General features: G+C 31.6%; 1 protein-coding gene across 1 annotated transcript in view; it reads right to left on the bottom strand.

The window, feature by feature from the left end:
* Positions 1-21,441, bottom strand: part of LOC137388344 (deleted in malignant brain tumors 1 protein-like) — a 46,100-nt gene continuing 24,659 nt past the window's right edge. The window contains exons 2-6 of the mRNA XM_068074830.1: positions 12,055-12,236; positions 9,671-9,806; positions 2,485-2,666; positions 1,605-1,740; positions 1-137 (exon numbers count right to left, since the gene is read on the bottom strand). Coding sequence (XP_067930931.1) covers positions 1-137; positions 1,605-1,740; positions 2,485-2,666; positions 9,671-9,806; positions 12,055-12,236 — 773 coding nt within the window. The remainder of the gene's footprint in view (positions 138-1,604; positions 1,741-2,484; positions 2,667-9,670; positions 9,807-12,054; positions 12,237-21,441) is intronic.

The raw sequence follows: 21,441 nt of genomic DNA, 5'->3' as shown, positions 1-21,441 counted from the left end.
TTACATACATGTACAGCTCCTCCCATCCATTTCATAACCATGGTTGTTGCATATACATTTGCTGGAGTCATATGGGTCAGTGCAAATTGTATTTTCATCACAGTCATATGCTGTATGTATGCAGGGCTTATAATTACCTACAGAAAAGAAAGAAAACAATGAATAATCATAGTCTGAGCTTAACGAGTGGAGCAAATTCACAACAGATTCAGTTAACAATGAGGATTCTATTCCCACACCTTTATAACTACCAAATTAACATGAGTTCACATATTCTTGCTGATAAAGTTCTGTCAAACATTAGCATAAAGTGTGTTCATATATCAAGAATTGCGATATTTATGTGACAACTTAATAACCTCAACTTTATAATCATTTTGCATATTTTCGTTTTTAATGCTGTTAATCAAAACTTTGTTAGATCTTAGATATTTTTTAATAGTTTATCATTGTTTTTGACGATATTGTTAAAAATGAATCCATTATTTGGTATATATACACAAGATATAAAGTCAAACAAAAGTTTGTCTTTGCTACATTGCTATAAGCTCCATTTTTGGTAGCTCCTAGTTAGGATGTTGAATGTTTTATACTGTCCGTACTTAAGTTTGGAATAGCTTATTTATCTACCTTAGGTGGAACAGTTTTTATAATTTGCTAAAATTTAAGATATTATTTATAATGAAATATTTTTACAATGCAACCAGCTCTTGTATTTAGGATCCTCAACATATTCAGATCACTTTAACCTGTTTAAAGTATCAGTTCCTGTAGTGATCCGTGTTTATGCAAATGATATTTAATTTTTGATCCTCAAGCAAAATTTATTGATATTCTCTTTAAAAAAAGTTCTTTCTGAAACAGAATTAAAAATATTTTGGCAAATAAAATAGAATTTTACTGAGGCATAGAAAAGTACTTTGTAACACTTTTGATATTTTTGTGTTGAAGTTTTTAAAACTTTTGAAAACGTTCACCAATGGATTTTTACCGAAATAACTCCAATAATTTTGGACAGTTAAAAAATAGCTAAACATATTGTTAAAATTACCTGCAAAGCAAACCAAGAAATGTTCAAATGGTGGTTTTTAGGTTTATTGCTTGAAACAAGCGTGCATACTTTGTTCAGCACAAACTAGTTGTAAGTTGCAATAAAACGAGCAGCACTAGTTGAAATTTTACATAGATTTTCTTGTAATGACTGTGTAACATATATATATATATATATATAAATATATATATATATATGTATTTGTAAAGTTTAGTTTGCTAAATATACAGAGCTTTTGAAATACCAACTGAAAGCACTGAAAGAATTTTGACTTATAATATTACAAATGCAATGTTTTTAATATACTGTAATAACAATTCACTTTCTACATGCAAGTGATATTTACATGTATATAAAATGTAAATATTTTAAAGATCAGAACCTGACTTAAAATGGCATGACAAAGAAGTCCGTATACACAACAACTCAAGCAAGTCTGTTTGCTAGCTAGATTAAATCTTAAAGTTACAAATACCATGCATTATATAATTACATTATATGATGAACAAGAATTCTACAATAGAAAAGGTCATCCTGAAGCCCAATCATTTACCTTGCCAGTGCATGCTGAAACCTCTCCTCACACTTGAACCATCAGTACTGAAGGTAATCTTTACAAAATCTCTTTTTATCACTAGAGTTTCTTCTGTTGTAAACTGTCGTAACAGAGTGCCATTCTGTGCATATACCTAAAGAAAATACTATTCTTTACTCTCAACTGGTTTTTCAATTATATATAGTCATCATAAGTTGGCAAATATTCTCCGTTGGTAAACAAACAATTCTAAAGAACCATATTTGTATTGTTAAGGAACTCAGTGTAGAAATTTTTTTTTCAAATGATTAATCCTTTTTAACTCAGTAAAATATTTAGTTCCTGTTAAAAGTAAAGCGGTGTTAGCTTCCTTATGATCAGTCAATTGTTTTCCTAAATAAAATAAAAACCTGAAGAATAATAACAGCTACAAAGTACAAAATACTGTGATAATTTACTGTATGTGTTCCATGTTTTATTTGAATAGAAAATGTTAGAGTTTGGTAGTTTCTGCTCAAATTTTGCTAATTATTTGCAAATGTTTTTTAAAAACTGCATATTCACATATTTTAATGCTGAAGATACGTGTATAACATTTTGATAATGAATTTATTAAAAAAGTGACCTAAATCATCTCATTTAACTTAAACATACTCGCTTAAACTTTTGACGTTTCATGACGATTCAGTATTGTAGTAGTCTAACATTAAAAAACAAAAGAGAAAAGAGTTCAAGCAATATACCTATGGGTAAAGGGGATTTTAAAGCTGTAGATAATTTATGACATAAATATACTTCTACCAAAAAGTTAAACATAAGAAACATTTCACACAGATGTACATGTAACTTATAAAAAAACCAAAAACTAGTGTTTTATGTACAATAGTGGAGGACTCACACGTAGGAAATCACAGCAAGACTCCAGAGAAATATCATCTACGGTAAGTGTGATACTGACGACTCCAGATATAACAATCTCTGTCTCACAGTTTTCATTGTTTCTGTAGTAGGCAGGATAATTGGGGGATGTTAAATTTCCAGATAAACCCATTACTGACTCACCACAGGTGTAGGTTGATGCTAAAATTGATGGTAAAATTGTTTAAATGTTTATAACACAAACATGAAAAGCTCATTGCAAATTTCGAACTATACATAGTACTAAGCAGGTAGGCTGCTGTCAAACATTCAGATTATTGTAATTAAAGTACTGTTTTAAAAGAGTAGCATTTTTCTATGAAATTCTTTGATGAAGTAAAAAACTAGACCAGTTAATTTGTTTAGTCCATTTTTATTGATTGATTTGGCTATAGGGAAGCAAATTTTAGCGCTCATTAGTGATAATACTATGAAAAATATCATGAATGACAGGCATTAAGTGAACTATCATATTACAAAATTTTTGAACATATTGCCTTATCCCAACTTTGCTAATTTCCGGACCTGTGTTACAGGTTTTAAAGTTATACATGAAATATGCTCATAATATTTATATTTATCTTTCCAAATTTAACATATTACATCACCGATGTATGACACCAACATATTATATCCACCAAGGTATATTTCTGTTTAAGAACTTAGATTAGTACAACCTTCAATTCGCTATATTGACTAATCATCAGTATTATTAAATTTCTAACTTCTAGAACACATCTGTTCACCTCACTCAATAATATCTATTTTCTTTGGTACATTGTTTCTCTTTTTTGGCTTGCAATGAAAAACATAATTTTTGTGACTACTAATAACAATAAAGTTACACAAACATCAGTAAATTTCATTACAATAAATTTGAACCGTATGATAGCTGAGTAAGAGAAAGAGCAGTGTTGCAGCTGGTAGTTTACTCAACATGAGTTATATAGCTGCTGTAACTCTTATTTCTAAAGTTGTCTGAATAACTTAAATTTTTAAAACAGTGCCAACTTTAACTTATTTTGTGATTAGGTTTACAGACTCATTGAGTTTGATGAAAATGGAATTTTTAGATTAATTGCCTCTCAATCGTCTACTCTTACCAAAAAAATGGAATTAATGCTAGGTTTCACAAGGTTTAGCAAAGTAGGAGTTGAAGTAATCAGTTTTGTGTAACTTTAGTTTTTCATCAGCAAACAGTATTTGCAAAGATCACTAAAATTTCGTCTCTTCTACACACTTGTAGTCTTGCGTTTAATCATATCTACACATGTGTAAATACAACTTCGTAGTGAAAATACACTTGTGTATATTGTGATTTGCTGTGCTTGTACATGTACACTTGACATAAATAAGAGGCATTGATGTAACTGAGATTCTAAATCGATAGTTTTATGCAGTTATGTCAAAGCAAGCTCACCCAACATATGAATCAAATTCGTAATGAAACAGATGGTAAGTAAGAACTGTGTGTGCGTACATGCGCGTACATGTGCATACATATGCATACATGTGCGTACATGTGCGAAAATGTGTGTGTACATGCGTGTACGCGTGTGCGTGTGTATTTGTCCAGCTATAGCTAATAAAATCATGGAATGAAAAATCTGTATTCCAGAATATTTCAGGACCTCCCATTCTCCACATGATATGCTACACTAGAAATTCCCCTGTCATACAGCCCACGACCAATGTGATAATGGAAAAGAGAAAGGGTACTGATGGTTGAGAAATACAATATCAGCAGTCAAATGACATTGCAGTGCAACAGGAGAACTGCAATGGTAACTGCAATTATAGCGGTAATGTACTAGGTGTTATTATGTACAACAAACAGCAATAATGAAAGAAAAAGATTATATAATTATATCTCCCCCTGCAAAAAGAGAAATGCAATAATAGAAGTATGATGGCAAGCTGCTGTGCAATATACACAGTTTGAAAGCTGGTTCTGTTGAATGTACAAAGGTTTTGACAGCAATCTGTAGCCAGAGTGAAAAAATTGGTCATGATAACAGAAACCATGGTTAAGTCAGGTGTTTTAGATTTAGAGTTATCTACACTAGCAGAAGGAGAAAAATACCAGCTATTTTGCAAAAAAAATTTGATTCCAGTTTCATTACAGCAGTTTTCATAATCAATAAACTAAATGCATGTTTACTATTAGTGCAAAAAATAGTTCTGAGAAAAATGGTTTTAAAGTTCGAGAAACAAAAACTAATGCTCCATTTTATTTACATTTCAAAACGTCATAGCAACCAATATCAAGAATTTGTTATATTTATCTAAATTTTTGTATTTATCTGCAAATAAATATGCTGAATTTTAAAATCTAAACATATTTTAGTTGGTTGTCATAGAAATAGTTGTATATCTATAAGAAAGTGTAAGCCTACAACTTAACTTTGCAGATATTAAAAATGGCTTGGCAGTAAGGCTATATTGGGCACAGCCGTAGTATCATCGACAAAATTTTCAAAAAGATAATAACAGTAACATATTGCAAACCATCGGTCATTATATACTCCGATCTTAGAAAATCGAACAATAATACTTATAATTTAATATTTTTGCCAGATATTAAATATGGCTTGGCAGTACCGCGATATTGGGCACAGCCATAGTGTCATCAGCAAAATCTTTAGAAATATAATAACAGTAACATAATTGCCCACCATCAGTCACTATATACTTCAATCTTGTAAATTCGAATGATTATTCATATAATTAAATATTATAATAATCTTATAAGAATTGTTAGAAAAAGATCATCGCCATTTCCTTTACTTTCACTGCTTTGGACATCAGTTGGAATAGCAAAGTAGTATACTCATTATAAGTGTCCAAAATGTCAGTCATCTTTGAAATCGGCAAAAAAGAAACAATGAATTTTTAGTACTCCTGCGTTAATTACAGAAACCTTCGGCAATTGGACAATGCCATAGACTAGTGAATGTATTTTTCTCGTGAAATACAATCAACCTAATGGTTCTACTCTCTGTCACATGACCATATTGGCGTCTCGATGGCCGGTCTTAATTTAGATTAAAAAAGGCTTGTCAGATTTTAATGGCAATTTTACGCCAAATTAGTCTGTCTAGTTATGGATTATCCGATCAGATGAGTAAGTTTTAAGATATTTTCGAGAGTTTTCAAAGACTTGGTAACATATTTAAATAGGTTTATATGTGTTTTGTATTGTTATTATACTTGAACGACTCCATACAGAATGGGTTAAATTTGTTGATGAGATTTGGTACAAGGGTTTTGGTACGGCACTGATGAATACTTTTCAGAAGTTGTGTGCGCATATGCATTTATCATCAAGCTCCCAAACACACGCTTCACTCGTGCTTGGTCGTGGGACAATTGAGCTGCGCAATATTTATGGATTCATTGGGTGATATATGTCACTGTTGATAAAAATATACACACCACCTTGTGTTAAGCCTGGTTCCCGTATACATTGCAAAGCACCGGCGACAGCACCGCAGGCTATTAGCGGTAAAATGGGAACGTCCGCACCGGGTAATGCCGAGGACTGCCGGTAGTTGCCGGCGGCAACGCAACTGTTTAGCGCTGCTCAAATTTTGCAAAAGACCGCAGGTAAAATTTTCCCGAACTGCACTGTACAGGTAAAGGTCAACATTATAGGAACGGCATGGCGTGCGAACATTTTATTTGATTACGCAATTATGTTTACGATATTATTAACAGTGTGGCTTTTATGTGAACAGATGCTGCCGAACCTAGCGTCGCAAGCATTTTGCTGCACAAGTTACCGCCAGAGTATCGCAATCGAATTTGGAATCAGACTTTATGGCACAACATTATTTTTTGCTAGCTTGCACGGCTCTTTTCAGTAAGGTTGGCAAAAGGGATACTATGTTACTCAAACTAGCCATTGGCAATATGCCAGGCTCATGGCAAGTAGTGGGCAACTACATTACCTGCAAATGTTTATAAGCTGTTTTTAATACTCACACAAAGCCGAGCATTTGGCTAGCAAATATTATAAAAAAACATTAGGTTTTATTTATTGAAATTTATCAAAAAAAACTTATTTATGTTTTGTTTATGCCTTTTGCCAAAGTTTTAAATGCAACATTAAAATTGAATTGTAAAACATGCAAGATTGTCTTTATAACTTACAAACATTTTGCCAAAATGGCACCCGAGTTTTCTACTAACATACGAAGTATTGTTAAAATACATGTAGAAGCTTGAAAATAATTTTGACCACACTGATAAAAAAGTCTTTCACAAAAATATACTTACTTCTCTCATAAAGATTTACTTCGAAAACCAAATTTTTTCAGTAACTGTAAGAAGTAAAAACCTGCTCAAAGCATATTTGGATACCTTTTTAGCTTTCAAGGTCACCTCACTATTTCAGAACACAAAATTTAGTCTATTATAATTTTAAAAACATTTGGAGATCAGGCTGGTGAATATTTCTTTTGCAACAAATAATACAATTTTTTAAGTTACTTTTGTTGTTTACCAACTTCTTCAAAATATTTCTCTAAATTATTCTTTGAATTGCTTCAGTCATTACAATAATGTAAAGAAAAGCCTACTGAAATGCCTAAACTGTCTGCAGGCTTTAACCTAACAGATTTTATAATGGCAGTATGCATAGTTAAGTGCCCTTTGAAACAAAAATGTCAACTAGGTGTTCAACCTAGAAATAATACATTTTTTATATTTTGTCTCATAGCTCATTGTCAAAGAAATTTAGAAATACATAACTTAATAGAATAATTAATGCAAATGCTGCAAAATGACCATGAACATTTCATCAGAAAATTACTAGAGAATACAATTAGTTAATCTCCTTGACAATTTTTCTGTGTTGAAATTCTTCTAGTATGCTATGTTCACGTCAACTTTGAATTTGATGGACAAATATCGATTTTTACTTTGATGGTCTCATCTAATTTTTTCTAATATAGTCTACTATTAACTTAGCTAACACCACAATAACTAATATAATTATGAAATCACTTGTTTTGCATCATTTTGGTACATGCCAAATTAAATCTCTCTGGTATAGTTTACCATTACCATAGCTAACACAATCTTAACAAAAATAATAATAAAATCACTTTCTTGGCATATTTCTGGTAGATATAAATATAAAGCACAAATCAAAATCCCAAACCAGAATAAGATAAAGCCAATATGCTAAGTACAAGTGAAAGATATTACATACATGTACGTGTGCAGTTTCTCCCATCCATTTCATAACCGATGCTGTTGCATATACATTTGTGAGAGTCATACGAGTCAGTGCAAATTGTATTTTCATCACAGTCATATGCTGTATGTCCGCAGGAGGTATAAGAACCTAACAGAAAAGAAATAAAAAAACTTCTCATCGTGGCATTCTCTTTCCGTTCGGTCAGACAAAGACAGTGCAATATCTCATTTTTACATTTGTACCAGTATCGAAAGGTGCCAGTATCATTGTATTCAAAGCTTTGATAGATAGCTTCTGCTGGAACAGTGAAAATTTTATACACATACACATGCACCCGCACACACACACACGCACACACATACGCCTTTATGCAAGAATTGCTATTATTAATTCAACATTTGCATGATTTATATTTTGTTTTGTCACAGGTGTTAATTGTATTGTTACCAAATCATCTTTTGTTGCAATTAGAGTAACACAGACTTTATTTAGCTATTACTTGTTAATTTTTTCACATTTACATTAAAACCCTTGCATAGTTCTTTTATTTTTTTCTCAGTTCACTTTACCTGCACAAAACATTTTCCTCGTGATATAAAGTTTGAAGGTTACAGCTGTTTGATAAAGTTTAAAAACCTTTACAGTTGTTTTATTTTCTCTTCTAATTAATTTCAACTACACAACACACTTTTCTTGTGATTTGTAGTTTGAAAAGTAGAACGGCAAATTTGGTATGTTAAATACAAAACCATTTTTTGTCCGAAGACTTTTTACTACCCGGGCAATGCTGGGTAGTACAACTAGTACTAGTATATAGATAGATGGTACACTGCTGGGAGGTTTGTTGCTCACGGGTACTAAACTTTGAAAATACATGTATATGTATATTGAACAGCTAATAAAAATAAATGAAACTATTTCCTTATGTGATTAAGTTAAATTCTTTTCAAGTAAAACATTAGTAGTAATAAATTGGCTAATATGAGTGAATTAAGCTAGTATATTGCTAAACTTACTTAAATAAGTCGTGAGTCATGAAGGCTGTTAAGCCGTGAAACTAGCTGTAGTGATTTTACACAGCTCCTGTACACATGTTTTACAGATATAATGAGTATGACCACAATTAATTCAACATATGGCAGGTATCCAGTCAGTGTGGCTTAATGGGTTAGCTTGCATGGACCAGAAACTGGAAGTGCCAGGCTCAAGTCCAGCACTAGACACATTTTTCATTGATAATATTTTGTGGTTATAACTGAACACACAACAGACAGAATAACACCAAACCCCGTGATTTATATATATGTAGATTGGAAAACAGGAATTGATCAAAAACATCTAGAACTCACCAAAAAACAAAACTCTAAAAGAGCCTGTACTAAATGTACTAGTTGTTTTTGAGCATTGTCAAATTTTAGGCGGAATATATTTTTAGTATTTGTATGCCTCTAAAAAGTTGTAACTGTTGAATCAGAAGTAACTTCATGTGCCAAAAAGTATTTAGTCAAAAGAATATTTTACATTTTATATTATTAAGACCTCAAATGATATAATTGCCTTGTTACCGATATTTGGCTGTTACAAGCTACACTTGTTGACAAATATTTGGGTTTATTTTTAGCGTACTAGAAAAATAAATTATAAACTGTCTATTTATTATGCAGAACTTTTGAAATACCAATCAAGGCTCTTGAAGTACATTGACTTATAATATTATGAATGCAATGTGTTAATATTTGGTAAAAAAATTAACTTTCTACAATCAAGTAACGGGATAGAAGAATTTGAATATTTCTAAAAGCAAAACCTGACTTAAAATGGCATGTCGAAAAAGTCCTTATGCATAACAATTTAAACAAGTCTGTTTCTAGCTAGATTAAAGCTTAAAGCTACAAATACAATGCATTATATACTTAACAAGAATGTTACAATAGAAAACTCATCCTGAAGCTTAATGACTCACCTTGCCAGCGCATGCTGAAACCTCTCAATACGTTTGAACCATCCGTAGCAAAGGTAACCTTTACAAAATCTCCATTTATCACTAGAGTTTGTCGTGTTGTAAACTGTCGCAACAGATTGCCATTCTGTGCATATACCTAAAGGAAGTACTTATCTTTACTCTCAACTGGCTCTTTCAATTATATAAAACTAGAAATTCCACTGTCATACAGCCCACGACCAAAAAGATGGCCAGAGATATTGGCAAAAAAATAAAGGGTACTGATGGTTGAGAAATGCAATATTAGCAATCAAATGGCTCTGCAGTGCAATAGGATAACTGCAATGGTAGCTGTAATGTACTGGGTGTGGGTGTTATTATATACAACAATAAGCAATAATGAATGGAAAAGATGTTTATATTTTCCCCCTGCAATAGGAGAAATGCAATATTGGCCAATATTAAAAGTAAAATGCACTGATATTCTTAGAATAATCAATTTTATTAATATAGTAATAATAGAAAACCAATACACAATTTTGCTTACATTTCAAAACGTCATAGGTAGCAATATTGAGAAGTTGTGGTATTTATATAGGTTTTTAGAAAATTTATTTAAAAAGTGTTTGGTCATGACAAACAACAACAATGAAAGGAAAATGTTACACGTTTATGTCTCTCCCTTGCAATAGGAGAAATGCAATGTTGGCCAATATTATAAGTAGAATGCACTGATATTATTAAAATAACCAATATTGTTAATATAGTAATACAGCAATAATAGAAAACCTATGAGCGTTCACGCGTCTCGAAGATTTCTGCAAACTGCAGCAAAATAAAAGCTGTTACAAAAGTGTTATAAAGCTGTAGGCCTAATTTACTGTAATGTATGTAATTCAACAACAATAAAGAAATATGTTTATTATAACTCTGAAATGCAAAATTAGAAGTAAAATGGCAAGCTATACACAGTTTGAAAGTTTGTTGCGTTGAATGTAGAATGGTTTCGATAAGCGATCTTTAACAGAAAGCAGTAGGAGCATTCACGCGTATAAAACTGTAGCAAAATAAAATATGTTTTCGTCATGAAGGGGCGTTGTAGTTCGGCCCTAGCTTGTACATAAGTTGTAAAGAATTTCGGCTAACGTTTCAAATAATGAAACCTTCGGTGATTGGACAAAAAACACAGGCTGATAAACTGTGTACCACAATTTCGTACCTGTAAATCGGTCTACGTCTCAAACGGTCTACGTTTATTACAGAAACCTTCGAATAAATTCGATTACAAGTGGAAAATGCCATAGACTGATGAAATGAGCACAGTTTTCTCGTGAAATGCGCACTGCTAAATAGTTCTACTATCTGTCACACGGCTTTATTAGCGTTTCAATTTTCGGTCTAAACTTTTATTAAATCGAGCTTTTCAAGCTTTTTGTGGCAATTTTCGTTCAAATTAATCTGTCTATTTGTGTATAATCCGATCAGATGGGTAAGTTTAAAAATAATACCGACAGTTTACAAAGACTTGGTAACATATTCAAATAGGTTTAAATGTGTTTTGTCTCGTTATTATACTTTAACGACTTTACATTCCGATGCTTAAATTTGTTGATGAAATTTCTAGCCAAGGGTTCGTCTCTTTGTTGATGAATAATTTTCGTAAGTTGTGTGCACATGCATTTATCATAAAAACTCCCACACTTCGCTCCGCTCGTTTGCTCGTGGGATAATTATAAGTGGGCAATTATTTTTCGTTGGTAAACAAACAATTCTAAATAACCATATTTTGTATTGGTAAGGAAATTTGTAGTAGAGATTTTTTTAAAATGATTCATCATTTTAAGTCTATAAAAATATTTAGTTCTTGTTATAACTTGAGCAGTGTTAACTTCTTTATCACGTTATTGTTTTCCTGAGTGCATGCAGAACCTGAAGACTAATAAAAACTACATAGTACAAACTACTGTGATAATCTACCGTGTGTGTTCAATGTTTTAGTTGAAAAGAAAATGCTAGAGTTTGGTAGTTTCTGATCGTATTCTTCTAATTATTTAATCATCAAATTATTTCATATTTATGTAATGTAGGAATTTTACAAACTTTGTCCCAAATGCAAATTTGTATATTTTATGGTTAAAATACATGCATATCATTTTTGAATCAGCAGCTAATTTTTATTGAAAATGATTTAAATTCTATCTGATACAATTTAAACATATTTGCATAAACCTTTGATATTTCAGGAAAATTAGGTAGTATAGTAGATTAACATAAATTTTAGCAAAGAAAAAATCATTAGCAATAAACTTGGAGTCAAAAGAAAAATTGAAGCTGTAGATCATCTTTGAATTAATTTGACATAATTATTATATTACATTATTACATTATTATATTGCAAGACTCACACGTAGATAGTCACAGCAGAGCTCCAAAAAAATATCATCTACTGTAAGTGTGATACTGATGGCCCCAGGTAAAACAATCTCTGTCTCACAGTTTTCATTGTTTCTGTAGTCAGCAGGATAATTGGGAGATGTCAATGCTCCAGATGAGCTCGTTACTGACTGACCACAGGTGTAGGTTGATGCTAAAACATATGGTAATCAATTTTTTAACATTTATCACACAAACATGAACAGCACATTGCGCTTTTTGAACTACACGGAGTACTAAGTAGATGAGCCGCTATTAAGCATTCTGAGTATTGTGATTAGAGTTTGGTTGTTAAATAACATCAATTTTTCATAAAACTTTTTTACAAAGTTATCAACCAGACCGTGGAATTGCTTAGTTAATTTTTATAAATTGATTTGGTTTTCAGAAAGCACATGATAGCACTCATGAGTGATAATATTATGAAAGATATCATGAATGATAGGCAGTATGTGCACTATCACTTCGCAAAATCTTTTAACATATTGCCTTATCACAAAATTGCTATATTCTGAATTTGTGTTATGCCGAAAGATTCATATTTATCCTTCCAAATTTAACATATTACATCACCAGAGTGTGACACCAACATATTACCTCCACCGTTGTATGTTTCCTTTTATGAACTTTCGATTAATATAACCTTCAATTCACTACATTGACTTTTAATTAATATTATTAAGTTGCTAACTTTTGGAACACAGCTACACGTAATTAACTCACCTAACAACTTCTGATTTCTGTCTTTTCATATTTGCTCTTTTTTGCATGTAATAAAAAAAAATATTTGTGCCTAAGATTAACAATAAAGTTAGTTAAACATTATTAGAATGTCACTTTATAAACCATAAAATAAAACCACATGATAGCTGACTAAAAGAAGGAGCAGTGTAGCTAGTCATGGATGTCTCAAGATGAGTTATTTAGCTGCTGTAATTCTTATTTCTACAGCTTTGTCTAAATAACCTCAGTTTTCAATACAGAAACAAACTTTAACTTATTTTTTGACTAGGTTTGCCAACTCACTAAAATGAAGGATAATAGAATTTGCAAGTTAATCAGCTTGCATTCATCTGATTTTACAACAAAAACTAAACTAATGTTACATTTCACAAGAGTCAGTAAAGTAAAAGTTCAAGTAATCATTTTTGTGTAACTTTAGTTTTACAACAGCCAACAGTATTTGTAAACAGTACATGCAAAGATCAATGAAGTTCTGTCTTTTATACACACTTATTGTCTTGTTTTTTATTCAAAGCTACGTACAAACTAGTAGTGAAAATACATTCGTGTAAATTGTGATTAGCTACGCTTGTACAAGTGCTTGAAGTATATAATAGGCATTGCTATAACTAAGATTCGAGATCAATAGTTTTCTGCAGTTATGTCAAAGCAAGCTCACATCTATCATATGAATAAAATTTTGTTATGAAACAGTTGGTAAGTAAGTTGTATGCACATGCTTGTGTGTTTTTACAGCTATAGATACTAAAATCTCGAAATAGAAAATCTGTATTGCAGAAGAATTTAAAACCTCCAATCACCCAGAAAATATGCTAAACCATTAAGCTACACAAGACTGATGATTTCATTGGATAATATTGGTCACTATTTGGATGAAAGTGTGCATATTGCCTTCCGTTATGGTGCAACATCATTCTATGCTTCTTCTCATGGCTCTTATTAGTAAGTTTAGCAATAGGAATACTAACTTATTAAACTGGCCATTGGCAATGTGCCAGGCTAATAGAAAGTGGCAGGCAACTACATTACCTGCAACTGTTCATAGGCTGTTTGAAACACCCATAGTATTCAACTAGTGAATATTATAAAAATATTCTCATATTTTCATATTCTCATATAATAAAAGAAACTTTTCTCATTGAACTTCATCAAAAAAGTTCATTTTGTTTTTTTTAATGTTTTCTGACAAGTTTCTAAATGCAATATTAAAATTGAAATGTAAAACATGCAAGACTGTCTTTTATAGTTTAGAGATTTCTTACCAAATTGGTATCATATTTTTATACTAAGACATGGAGTATTGTTAAAATAGAAGCTGGCAGATAATTTTCACAACGCTAATAAGATTTCTTTCACAAATATACCATTCTTGTTCATTCTATTCTATTAAAAAGAGTAAGTAGAATCTCTAGCACTATAGTCTGAGACTAAAAGCAGTCAACATGAAAAAGTATTAAGTGAGAATATGTTTTTGCTCTATTGCTTACAGATTTTGAGATTACATAGGTAAAAATTTATCACAAAATAATGTTAGTTAGTATGTAGGTTATGGAGTTTCAGAATGGTTAGAAAAATTGTTGAAACTGCACACAACAAATTCTGTTCATTTTTACAGCTAGACATCAAAAAGTTATATTTATCACTAGCAAATTAATTGGACTTGATTGATACTTGCTTGTAGAAGCTAAAAATTGTTTTTGTTCAAAATTTAAAACTTTGTAACTGCTGGAATAATTCAGAATTTAGAACACATTCTGAACAATTTTGTTGAGCAACATTTGCTCAGTGTATTTTCAAAAAACTTGATTTTGTTTAACATCCTTCCTTTTTACAGCAAAGTATTAAATATTATGACATTTAATTTTGTTATAAGTTTAACCTAATGCTCAGCATAAGTTGTAATTTGAGAATTAGAATAATCCCTCAGAACTGTGTAAGAGAGTTTACTTGAGGGAAAAGCTGAATGTAAATTAGAAGCACATCATTTTTATATCAACTTGCATGAAAACAGTTCAAGTGTTTTAAAAAGGAATCACCGCGAATTACTATTTATTTGAACTTCACTAATAACGAAAAAACTAAAAAATAAGTAACTGGTATTCAAGAGCTATTTTCGTGTATTTCTAAAAACAGCACTTTATAGTTCTTTCAAAATTCTGTCAATAGGAGAGGATACTTGCAGTAATATTGGGTAATAAAATTCTCACCAAAGCAACTTTCACTCAACGTTATGAAAAGTATCAGCAGCAGTTGTCCCGGCATCTTAAGGTAACTCAATTTCTGTCTCCCCTGTAATAGTTATGATAATTAAATGAACTATGATAATATTTAATGGAGAAGTACTAAGCATCAGGTTAAATTGCTGTTGCAGGGGAATAATATATTAGAATGTCTATTTTTAAATTGATTGTAGCCGTTCTAAAGAGAAGTTCTGTACAGCACAGTGGAACATCGTTAAACAGATGACAAATAATTGATTGAGAGCAAAATGGGGATCAACAGCAAAAGAGAGAGGGCAAAAAAAAGGGAGAGAGTATCCCAAATTATTAATAACAAGTAAACACAGCTAGATGATCTCTTCTGAAAAAAAAGAGGTTTATTTTCAACTCTAAGAAAAAGACACTTATGGTAATCCAAACTGCAACTGACATTAAAGGGCAGGGTTACAGTTTCAATTTTTTTAAATAGGGGCTGCAATAATACCATTGCATATGACATAAATATACTCAGTAAAGATATTGTATGATTATATTAAACCACTAGGCACACAATAGGTATGACTGTATTAAACTATTAATTACTCCAATAGTTCGACTATATTAAACAACCAATGATGTGAAATATGTGATATATTAAATGTATATAAACAATCAAATTATATACTGTGAAAGTCCTAAACACCCGTACAAAAAACTGATTGTAATCTTTGCTACAATAAAATTGAAGACTGTTGTTCCATCTTTCCAAAGACATAGTAAAAGCATAAGAATTGCTTTGCACAGGAATTCATCTTGCTTTTTTTACTGTATTTTGTGTGCGAGCTCACCAAACCCTGCCTAGAAGGGTGCATATATGTGCTCGCTTGTACATATGTGTACGTCTAATTGTGTGTGCATGCATGCGTGTGTGTGTGTATGTGAGTGCGCGTGTGTACGTGTATGTGTGTGTGTATTTGTGTGTGCATATGTATGGTTGTTCTCATGCATATGTGGGTGCGCATGTAGGTGTGTTTGTGTATGCATATATGTCTGTAAGCATCTGTGTGTATTTGTGTATGTGTGTATGAGTGTGTGTCTTTGTATGAATATGCATCTTTGTGTGCATGTGCATGTGGGCGTGTGTGCGTGTGTGTGTGTGTGTGCTTGTTCTCATGCATGCACATGTTTGTTAGCGTGTTTGTGCCTGTGTGTCCAAATTGAGTGCGTGCATCTGGGTGTGCGCATGCGCCTGCGTACCCAACAGACTCATAATTTTAGACAACTCTATATGTATTGTGAACTAATGATTTTTTACAAATGAAGTTTGTCTTCATCACGTCAATGTAGCTTGGCAAAACATCCACTATGAAAAAGTCAATTATTTCAGCAAATATAACAAGTTGGTGGGTAAAATCAACAGATGTCTATTCAATATGTCAGAGAACTTGTTAATAACAGTTTTTTCAACTGGAAATAACTATTAGGGATTGTCACTGTAGTATTGCAAAAGAGCCATAACAGTTGTTGCCAGACATATCTTATGGTAGGTAGCCTACCCAGAGATAAGATGGTAGGTCATATAGTCAAATGATAGTAGAAGTAGTAGATATATTAGATGAATAGATGTGATGTAGGTCATAGAAAGCAGAGACAGTAAACTGTTATTAAGTTTTAATTTCTGTTTGCACATCATGTGACTCATATTCATTCATGTCAAAAAATCAGTTTTAGAATACTAGTCTTTGTTTTTTGTAATTTACTTTTAGTTAAACCGTTGGTCATGAAGATTACAAAGTATTTCAATGCTAGAAATACTGAGTGGTGAGTTTACTTGAACTCCTAAAACTACTATTTCTCGAAATTTGAAAAAACGTGACCAAAATACGTTTTGCATAAAAGGATTCCTTTCTCAACCCAACTTGTCCAATTCTTGATTTCACTTGAACTTTTTTTGATAGGAAACCCACAAATCTAACGTGTCTTAAAGACTAAGCTATCTTGTACCATATTTTGAACCTCAGACAGAGCTGTATGAAAACCACCATAGCTTACATTATACACTTGATGAATATTTTGTTTTTAGCAAGACCAAAGTTCTAGATGAAAACAAAGTATTAATCTAAAACTTTAGCCAAACAATAGCTCTAGATGAATATGCATTAGACAGTCTAGAAATTTCTATACGGCTCATGTGCAGGCTTCGTAGTGAAAAGAAAAGTGGAACCCTGTTGATAAGCCAATACATCGGCTTACAGTCTGTACTTATATTACCATGAAAGCTGAGAAATCGGCTTGCGGTAGTGAAAGAGTTAAATAAACTTAACTTGCTAAAAAATATATTTAAAGGAAGTTTTAGTAATTTAGTAAACATCAAAGACTTGATTTAAAGTTTTACTACTCACCTGTTTGCAAATCTATTTTCCCCATAGATGAAAACACCGAGCTGAGATAACGGCAAAATAGCATATCAACATTTTTGTTATTTTGTCGTAAGCAGTGCAACAATCACCAACTATTAAATACGAGAGAAATTATTGTTGTTATTAAAGGAGGGAAAACAAACTCACCCTAGTATGTCAAGAACAAGAAAGAATTGTGTTTCATAGATTTGGGCCAACAAAATATATAAGACGGGCACTGTGAGCCGCAGGTGTAATGTAGCAATTATTAGGTCATTTATTGTGTGCAATTGAGAAAAGGCTATACAATATATGATAAAAGCCATATTATTATATGGACTGTCTAGCTCAGTAGTTAAAGGCGGGTTAGAAGCTTGAGCAATCTCTTTGAGTTCAAATCCTGCATGAAACGAGCTTTTTATTAAAATATTTTAATAGCTATAGCTGAAAAAAGAGAAAAAATGACATTTATACATATAGAATAACTGAATGCCAGATGCTGCCTGGGTAATAAAAGTTTTGCACAACATTATTTTTTTATTTAAGCTGTAACAAAAGTTACCATTATAACTTTTAAACATCATATCATAAGAAAAGGGTTTTGTGCAGTTTAAAAAGATTAGGAGATAAAATAACTGTAAAAGTCTTTAAACTTTATCAAACAACGCACTTTCAAACTTCATATCTCGAAGAACATGTTTTGTGCTGGTCAAATAAATTGAGACACTATATGAAAAAGCTATGAAAGCGTTTAAATGTAAATGTGAAATAATTAGTAAGTAGTAGCTAAATTAAGTTTGTTTTGCTATGAATACAATAAAAAATGATTTGGCAATGATTTAATTAATACGAGCGTAGGAAATGAAATAAAACTTAAATATATAATATATAAATAAAATAAATATTGAGTATAGTTTCGTGAAATGCATTGCTCTGGTTTATGTGATTGTTTACAGTACACAGCTAAAATTGATTCTACATGTGCATCAAAAGCTCAGTTATTAGTTTTTATTTATTGTCAGTACTATATAATTGACAGATTAGAGGTTTTCAAATGGTAATCTACATATTTGCATGTTTGTAAGAAACATAATAATAATCTATCAAGTGTTATAGAAGATATAAAAACACATGAAATAAAAAAATGAGATTAATAATGCTTGCAGAAACTAATGATTACAAAAACATTATATATTCCATTTTATTCTGCGACCAAACATGAGCGGAGCGATTGTTTGAGAGATTTATGATAAATGCATGAGCACACAACTCATGGAAATTATTCATCAACGCCGTCGCAAACCCTTGTACCGAAATCTCATCAACAAATTTAACCATTTTTCAATGGAGTCGTTTAAGTATAGTAACAATACAAAACACATATAAACCTATTTAAATATGTTTCCAAGTCTTTGAGAATTGTCGACAATATCCTAAAGTTTGCCCATCTGAGCAGATTATACACAAATAAACAGATTAATTTGGCCAAAATTCACAATAAAAAACTTGACAAGCTTTTTTAATCAAAATTAAAACCGGCTGACAATACGCCAATAAAGCCGTGCGACAGATAGTAGAACTATTAAGAAGGGCGCATTTTATGTGAAAAATGTGCTCATTTCACCAGTCTATAGCATTGTCTAATTGCCAAAGGTTTGTAATATTTTTTTGTCTTTAATATCTTGCAAAAACATTTAATTATAACAGTAATTATTTGATTTTATAAAATTATCATAAGAATAATTACTCGAATTTATTTGTCCGAAGGTTTCTGTAATAATCTTTGACTGTTTGAAGCGTAGACTGATTTACAGGTACAAAATTGTGGTACACAGTCTATCAGCCTATGTTTTTTTCTAATTACCAAAGGTTTCATTAAATTATTTAAAACGTTAGCCAAAATTCTTTACATCTTATGTGCAAACTAGGGCCGAACAGCAACACCCCTTTATGACGAACCGTTTTTTTACTTTGCTCTAGTTTGCAGAAAACTTCCAGACGTGTGAATGCTCATACTTGCTTTCTGCTAGATCACTATCAAAACCATTCTACATTCAGCACACCTAACTTTCAAACTGTGTATATTACACAGCAGCTTGCCATTTTACTTTTAGTATTGCATTTCAGAGATATAATAAACATATTTCCTTATTGCTGTTGTTAAATTGCATACATTGCAGTAGTCCTACAGCTTTAATTAATATTCATTTTATTGTTGTAAAACATGGGTTTGAGATAGTAGAAGATTAGGTGTGACTTTTTTACAACTTTTTGTTTTGCATAATTGAATTTTTGAATTTAATTTTAAAACAACTTGACAACTACCATGGATATACATTGTACAACTTCCCAGAACACCACGTCATGCCCGACGCAGTGGCTGTCCACGTGTCTCTCAATTATAACAGCTCACTAGGAGGATAAATAGAAGGTCCTCACAGCAACCATCAACATTAAATGCTAATGTTCAACAACACGCTAATCAAATTATTAACAACAAATCATCTGATTCAGATAATTCTTTAGTAGATGTTGTAGGCGATGTAAATGACATGGCCTTGGCAGCCTCTTTGTTTCCAAATGATGATCATGATTTTATCGAAATCATTGACCATAAAAATATTGCACAAAACAATATTGCTCTTCCCAATGCTGCCCCCCCCCCCTTCATCACATTTCTCATTTTCAATCTTTAGATTGTCCTGATTTTCAAGAACTGCGTAACAACTTTCTAGGCAGACTTGACAACAACATATCACAGCTCACGTGAACTGGATGTAATGAGAAACATTTCATTACATACAATGCTCAAATACAATTATGTCACACATGCCAACAAGTTCCCCTGTCAGATTCCTAGAATACTAGAATTTCCTTTTTGAAGTTGTGCACCCTGAAATTTAATTTATATCATCTTGAACAACTCTCATTTACACTATACTCTGTCAATTCCTGCTGACAAAAACTTTTTAAACAACCAGCACTACCCTTTCTTTTTTCCATTATCACTTATTCCATTATCAGGTCGTGGGCTGTATGACAGGGAAATTTCTAGTAATATTTATTTTACTGTGACAGTTTACAGCATAATTAAAAGATAAGAGTTTTATAATATAGTAGATTAAAGGAAATTTATATCAGTCAAAGTGACATCATCATAGTTAGGCTACATTGGAGTTAGTTTCGAGGGCAGAGAAGCTGAACCCAACGCCTAAATTTGCTTAATAACTATATCGCATACAGATGTGCCTTTACATTGTATGCAACTATTAAAAGTACTTGTGCAGTATGTGTGTTGGCAAAATCAAAATATGAAACTTTGCTCGATGGATCCTTTCAAAATAAATTCCACTATGCCATGTACGTTTTTGTCTAAGTAAAAATGTATTCTTTTTTGCTGCAAATTTTTTGTCTATTTATCGCAGCGACAAGAATCTTTAAAATATTGTAAAACAAACCTTGAAAATTTTTCTCGACAGAAATGACGGATCAACGAAAATTTTTTATGCATATCATATCTAATGTTATGCATTAGGCTGTCACTGGTTAAAACTCAAGTATACCGTTAATTTTTTCTTTAGAATTGAAGGGTTCCAGTGTTTATTATTCACAAAAACTAGAAGTTTATTTGAAGTTCAAGCTGTTATCTGTACAATGATACCAATAATTTTCTTTTTTTTAAAACAGTCAAACATAGCAGTAATTCTTAAAAAATTTGACCAGCATTGCCTTTCAGCTTCAAAAAAACTACTAATAAAATGGTGTCAATAGCAGTTTATCATTATCTGACAGCTTACATAATATAACTAAAAAAATTAATTATCATGTTCATGAGATGTTGATATAATTTTTCTCTGAAACTTTTACATCTTTTTGGTGTTTTTACAAAGCTGATGTTTTTACCACTATACCAATTGCTTAGATTACACATATGCTTTAGGTGTTAGAAGAGTGTTGTAGCATAAAACATAACAAAATGTTATATTTTATTGTGCATACTAAAAGTATAAAGTGTATT

Source organism: Watersipora subatra, chromosome 2 (genome assembly GCF_963576615.1).
Source record: "Watersipora subatra chromosome 2, tzWatSuba1.1, whole genome shotgun sequence".
Classification (NCBI taxonomy): domain Eukaryota; kingdom Metazoa; phylum Bryozoa; class Gymnolaemata; order Cheilostomatida; family Watersiporidae; genus Watersipora; species Watersipora subatra.
Note: the sequence above shows the minus strand (reverse complement) of the source record. Positions and strands in the feature narration are given on the sequence as shown.